The sequence below is a fragment of the Accipiter gentilis genome, chromosome Z (genome assembly GCF_929443795.1).
Source record: "Accipiter gentilis chromosome Z, bAccGen1.1, whole genome shotgun sequence".
NCBI lineage: Eukaryota > Metazoa > Chordata > Aves > Accipitriformes > Accipitridae > Astur > Astur gentilis.
Window position 1 is genome coordinate 50,225,931 of NC_064919.1, and position 6,921 is coordinate 50,232,851.

The following is a 6,921-nucleotide window of genomic DNA, read 5'->3' on the forward strand; positions in this document are numbered from 1 at the left end:
TAGCAACAAACTCCACAGCTAAACAAAACTTGTACGTTTCATTTACTTGGTATGTACTGTTCCTGTTGTTTCTTACAAGGGACTTAAAAAGACAAGAAGGATATCCTTACCTTGGTGGTTTTTTACTAAATGTACGCACAAAGAGCTCACATTTTCATGTTGGCTTGTTTAATCCCTGCAGAGATCTGATGAGCAAAGAAATACTTAAGCAGAGATGTTAAAAAGTTGATCATGGATCACTAGGTCAGTATCTAGTGGATGGCTGAGGTGCAAAACTACTTTTCTGACTTTGGAGCAAAAGACTGCATTGTCTCAGAAACAAACTGGTAAAAAGTATAAAATCTCAGAACTTGAACTTACTTATTTGCATATTCTTTAAAAAGCAAACAAAAATTTTAGGAAATTATTGGGAGAAAAAAAAATTATTAAAATAATCTTTCATGCAGGAAAAATCTAAAGAGAGTTTGAATTAAAACTGAATCTGAGCTTTTTGAGTCTAATTCTGATGCAGATTTTGCATTCTTAAATTTCTGAGGTCTTGCATCAGACCTGTCTTTTTTATCAACATACTCAGCTGCTTTGCACCATTACAATTGGTAAAGTTGATGGAAGTATGTAAATAACATCCTGGAGTGGAGAAAGAATTGCAAGAAAAATAGAAATAAGGGGAATTATCTTCCTTTGCCCAGTTGCAACTCAAGCAGCAAAACCATAAAGACAAGCTAGTTAATGAGTCCAAGCTACTAATGAGTAAGTAATCACTGCTCTCTTAGCTTGATGCATTTGCAGTTAGTTACATAAGTCTTAACTTCTCATTCAAGATTCCTATTCTAATGACCCTCTGAAATCTCAGTGAAAAAGTGGGATGTAGCTGGTACATTTGGCAGCATTACAGGCATTTATTCCCATACCATAAAGCAGCAGCCACAGACAGGGGTAAAGACCAATGAACAAATGTCATTAAATCTCAAATTTACCATCAGATTCATCATACACATGAAATGCAATGAGGCTGCTGCTTAGAGTGAAACCTAAGGAAAATGGCAATGCAGATAGAAAGTTTCCTAATTACTATTTCTTCTTTTGTATATTCTGATAGAAATCACAGTTGCTGTTCATTATTATATATTATGCATTCATATTTCCCAAAGATAAAAAAATTATCTGCTCTGAAGAGCCTGCTAATGTACATAAAATGCATAAATGAGGACTGAAGAACTGACAAGGCTTAGAAGAAAAAAAAATAATTACCCCAAGATTCTCTTTTCTTGTTCTGGTACATGCTCTAACAGCATCTCCTGTTAGAGAGTTTGCTCTAGCACAGCTGTATGACATGTTTTTATAGCAGCAAACACTGAATATGATATGTTATTCTGAATTGTTGTCTGTGCAGATACAACCTGTGTTGAAACATGCCCAGAAGGGTATTATGCTGACAGTGATGAGGGACAATGTTCCCCATGCCACAGCGCCTGTGTCACTTGCACTGGAAAACACAGCTCACAGTGCCTCTCCTGCAAACCAGGCTGGTACAGACAAGGAAAAGGATGCGTAAACCAGTGTCCAGCAGGGTAAGGTCCAAGATATTTATAGATAAGAGCTATATCACAGAAGGAGCGTTGAGAAATTAGATCACTGTGCCTTATTCTACTTTAGAGTGAAGCAGAACTGAATTCTATTTTCAGGTGAAAAATTCTTATGTTGTCCCAGTACAGAGGTGGTGGAAACCTCCCTTCACAGTAGGAAACTGTGAAGCTGGTGCCCAAATTGAGACCAGCTTGATGTGGTGTGGCCACTTACACTCCAAGGATGCTCTTAAGTTATGTTTATACAGAACAGTGTGAAGCAGAATAAATGTACTAAGTTATCTGTTAGTCATCTCAAGCACAGGAAGCAGTGTAACTTCCTTCAAGCACCCTTGTAGCCTTCACTTAACCTGAAGATTGGATGAGTTACTTTTTTTTTTTGCATTGAGTGAATGTTTATAATGGATCATAATAAAACCAACCATTAAAACACCTTTCAACTGAGGACTCATAATTCTAGGCAGCAACTTCATTAATATGAGTCCATTTAATTTCAAAATGTGGATTCAGTGTCCTCTTGTGAACATATCTCAGAAATCCAAATTTGGGAAGCGGACCTATGATTTCTGGTTCAGGTGCATTTCATTTTGCAGTGCAGTACAGTACGATCATGCTGGTGTTAAATTGAGTTATCATTCCTTTAAATTGGAAGTCTGTAATGGCCACATCTCAACAAAACCACAGTGCAGCAACTCTTCTTTTTCCCTGACAGCACAACTTGGGTGAACACTGTTCCTCTGCTGGTATCCTTTGACTAAGCCTGTTTGTGCACTGAAAGGAAATATGAAGTTTCTGAATTTCCATCTGACAGCAGGTCATCAAGAACAGTGAGGAATTCAGTGCTTACCCAGCATTTCCAGGATATCTCTTGCAGAGCCAAAACAGAGTTGAGGTCTTCTGAGCCCTGCCTATTTATAAACTTACTTTGTGTCTGAATTCACCCAAGATTTTAGAAAGCCTTACTCTATACACTCTCAATTTATAAAGTCTTGCTTTATAGCTGAATTTCAATAGCCAAGGGAAATTAAAGGAAATTAATTCTATTTTCACTGAGATTGCAAATGTCCACTGTGATCACATCAATATCACTTTTATACATTGACGTAATCACAGTAAAAGCTGCGGCTGAAGCATGTTTTGGTTCTCCTGTCACTGCTGGGCTTTGTGCAAAGCCATGACTATCTGATCTCTTTCAGGTATTTTGCACAAAACTCCACTGGATCATGTGAGAGATGCCACAAGGGTTGTAAGGAGTGTATGGGGCCTCAACCCACAGACTGCCTTTTCTGCGATACATATTTTTACCTGTTGCGCTCCAAGAAAAAATGTATTAGCTCTTGTCCTGAGTATTACTATGAAAGCAAGGACAATGTTTGTGAAAGGTGCCACCCTTCCTGCCGAACTTGTGAAGGTAAAAGCATACACTCTGCTTTGACCAAAAAGAGGGTTATCAAAACACCTGCCAAGGATTATCAAAATACCTGCCATCTCTTTTTTTTTGTTTGTTTTTTACTCTCTGCTCCAATATTTTGGAAACACATCACAGAGAGACATACCACATACAGTGCTACCAAACTGTCCATGACCTAAGTAGCCACAGTGGGTGATACAGATCTCCTTCATGGCTGCCAGGCTCTCCCTGGCCCTGGGTGACTTGCTGCACTGGCTGTTCCATGCTGGTGCCTTACTTTTAGAGTGTTCATTGATTGAGACCAAAGCATTTGGCCAAGGTTCCCCACAATTATTTCTTCAGTGCACTGACCTAACTGATTTTCCCAAATGTGTTGGACCTTCCCTGTACAACTGATTCCAAAATCATTATGCTTTTCATGAATATCAAAACACATAAGAAATACACTTTGTGGGCACATAAAACCTCAAGACTGGGTCCAAGCTCTTTCTAATACCAACTTCCTCTTGCTGAACTCCTCACTGCTGATTCTTGCTGTTGACAAATACCCTTTTCTTTAGTGACAGTGGTCAGTATAATTTTTAAAGGAAGTTAGATGTCAATTTTTCCTGTTGTAATATTGTTGTTTATTTTTATTTATTTTTCCCTAGGGAAGGGAGCATTCAGCTGCACATCATGTGTATGGAGCTACAGTTTATTAGGTGGAATGTGCAACTCGGACTGTTTTGTAGGTGAATATAAAGTCCAGGAGACACCAGGACAAGAGGTACCTATTTGTAGGCATTTTGTCCTGAGATTTGTATGCTGAACTTTAAATTCTGAACACAATGCAAACAACACAGAATGCTCTTCTCTGAGTTTTCAAGGCTGCTTATCTTTAAATATGCTTACTTTTTTCCTTCTCTTGGCAGAGGAAGCATTGTTTCTCTTTCTGAGGTTGTCTGCTATGGAGTAATCCTCTACCAGTAAATATAATTAGGCACAACTTCGTCAATGGTGATACCAAAGCCATGTGAACAAAATCAGCTGTATTAGTAATACAGCATTTTTTTCTTCCCATATAACTGAGATTTCCCCATGGATTTCTGCTGCTTTGTCTGCAAGAAATCGCATCACATTCTTGATTGACAGCTCTGCTGGCAGAAACCTCTAGTGGAGGGACAGGCTGAAGTTAACAGAGCTATATATTTAGTAGAGTAGGACCACAATTAGGTTTGGGTCTGGGCCACAAGGCTGGGCACTCCAGCTTCCAGATTTCCACACCAACTGCCTTCAAAAGATGTTTATTCAAGAATATAGCAGCAAGGCAAGCCAGCTGGCCTGAGGTGCTGCATACCCTAGAGTCTCTGGCCTGGAATATCCCCTTAGCAGTGCTGCTCTGTAACTGTGAGCCTGAGAAAACAGCCTAAGAGCTGGGGACCACAGAGTTCTGCACTTCTTTGCAAGAGCTTTGACTCTGAGAAACTGGACCTCCCGCTATGACCCTCCCATATTGCCCATGTTCTTCGATTCAGGATAAGCATCCTCGTGGGTCTGACAGCAAGTTTGTTGAAAGGTTATTGGAGTTTCCAGATCCTCACAGTGCATATGGAGTCCTGGTCTTATGCCAGAAAAATAGCAATTTTTTCCCAGGAGGCCAGGAACTCCAAACACTGCGAGCCCCGAAATACCTGAGCTCATTCTACAAGGTAGATGTGACAATGATGATCCCTGGTAGTCTTTGTACACAGAGGCTCCCAGGATCCTAGCTGGAATTTGAGAAGCGTATTTGAATCTAAGCTCTCTTTGTAAAACAGAACCAACACATTCTAATAAAAATCTGGTTTGCTAGAAAACTTCCAGCTAGCTTTATTCCTTATTTCTTTTCATTCCTGAGTTAGAAAGGAAATTCATTCTCTCAGCCACTTTTTTTTTTTTCCCCCGAATATTTCATCTTGCTTTTCCCATGTCAGTTACTTTTATGATACTCTTGAGTACACTTCTTAAAGACCAGTTTACCATCATTACTACCAAAGAACCACAGATCTGCTAGCATGGGACTAGCAAAATAAAAACACACTTTCTGGCCAAAAAGCTTACAGTCTGAATGCATTTTATCTTGCTGTCTAGCAAGGTGAGATGTCTAAGCTCCTACAACACTTTCCCCCCTCTCCCTACAAGCAGATCACTGAGAATCCAGGAAATACGCACCACATTTTAGTTTTCCTACTCCCTACTGTATTCTGCCATTGACACCCGTGGTGCCCAAGGATGACCATCCAGACAGTGAAGGACAGGACAGAACTGCGAGGTCGGGTCCAAAGAATCCAAAATGAAAGGTGCGGTGCTTGTGTTCTGTGTCCGAAGGAGGACGAGCCCAAGTGTGAGAGATGTGACAGCTCGTGCACTGAGTGCAAGGGACCTGGGCCTCTCAACTGCACGGTCTGTCCAGCCACTATGCAGCTCTACCTGGAGGAAAGCCGCTGCCTGCCCTGCTGCAGTGACTCTGACCTAGCAGGCACCCCAGAGTGCTGTGACTGCAGTGAAACACAAGGTGAGACCATGCTGAAGAGCGGTAATGGTGCTGAAGGGCTTTGTGACTGTCTAGGCTGACATTTAAAAATCAAAAGGGGAACAGAGCAAAAATGTGCTGCTGAGCTGCAGGCACACAGTGTGTTTCTACTGCTCCATCACCAGAATAGGGAGGGCTTTGAACGAATAAGAGCAGTCACGACTGATGAGGGAGAGGGCACTTTCTTTCACTCACAGCTATTGTGTTAAATGGCCAGGCATGTCATAAACCAGGTTACTGGGAAGTGCTTACTTCAATGGATAGCCACCTGAATCATTGCATTTTAAGCTCACCATGTCAAAATGCGTTTGCGCCTCTTAGCCTTTTTCCTTCTTTCCGATTATTTCTAATCTTATAAAGAAGCATAGCTATTCCAGCAACCTTGCTTACATCCTTATACCATCACAGCTACAAGAACACAGCTGTGGTACTGGAAGAGTAAGGTATTTAGTCAAATGCATTTAAAAATGTAAGCGGGCCTAAACGTTGCACTAGGGTTTTTAAGACAAATACCCCGCCCCCCCGCCAGACACACTCACCCAAGTTCATTTAATCTTTTTTTTAACTGGGTTTTGTTTTGTTTTTTTTTTAACTTGTAGATGACTGTGTATTACGGACCACTCTATCACCCGAGAGCAAAAGCAAAACTACTTTCTTTGTTATCACCTGCATTTTGCTTCTCCTTGTCATTGGAGCCATTGTATTCATCTGGAGAAAAACACGAGCCAAAACCCAGGCTGTCAATAAAGGTGGGTATAAGAAGCTGACAAATCACTCCAAAACCTTTCCTTCCTACATGAGCAACTACCACAAGAGTCCCAGTTACCAGGAAGATCAAGTGATTGAATACAGAGATCGAGATAATGAAGATGATGACGAAGAAGATGACATTGTATATATGGGCCAGGATGGCACAGTCTATCGCAAATTTAAATATGGACTTTTGGAGGATGACGAGGAAGATGAGCTTGAATATGATGATGAAAGTTACTCATTTAGATAACTCTTTACTAATTTATGAATTTCCCGCTCTGTTGTTTTCCTATTAAATTACAGCAATTTAGTTAAATATGTTTAGTTACTTCTTAGCATGCTGAGCTCAAGATTTTAGCTAACAGTTATTGTAAGAGCAGAATGGTTTCTAAAATCAATTTTTCCTAAAGCTTTACATAAATCCTTGCTAGGCTTTTAAGTAGCACTCCAGATGTAGGCTGGTTAAGAGATTTTGTTTCTGTGCATCTGTGTGGAAAGTAAATTCTTTCCCAGTATGTATTTATGTGCGTTATAACTAATACAAAGTCTTCAAACCATGCACGCACACTTACTGAGAACCTTGCCAATCACTAGTAGAAATGTGCAGATATAAACAAGAT

The 6,921-nt window shown here is 40.3% G+C and overlaps 1 protein-coding gene across 1 annotated transcript in view; it reads left to right on the plus strand.

Moving 5' to 3' along the window:
* PCSK5 (proprotein convertase subtilisin/kexin type 5) overlaps window positions 1–6,707 on the plus strand; it is a 256,599-nt gene extending 249,892 nt beyond the window's left edge. The window contains exons 33-37 of the mRNA XM_049795548.1: window positions 1,394–1,571; window positions 2,783–2,997; window positions 3,648–3,763; window positions 5,344–5,530; window positions 6,148–6,707. Coding sequence (XP_049651505.1) covers window positions 1,394–1,571; window positions 2,783–2,997; window positions 3,648–3,763; window positions 5,344–5,530; window positions 6,148–6,551 — 1,100 coding nt within the window. The 3' untranslated portion in view covers window positions 6,552–6,707. The remainder of the gene's footprint in view (window positions 1–1,393; window positions 1,572–2,782; window positions 2,998–3,647; window positions 3,764–5,343; window positions 5,531–6,147) is intronic.
* Window positions 6,708–6,921: the final 214 nt, after the last annotated feature.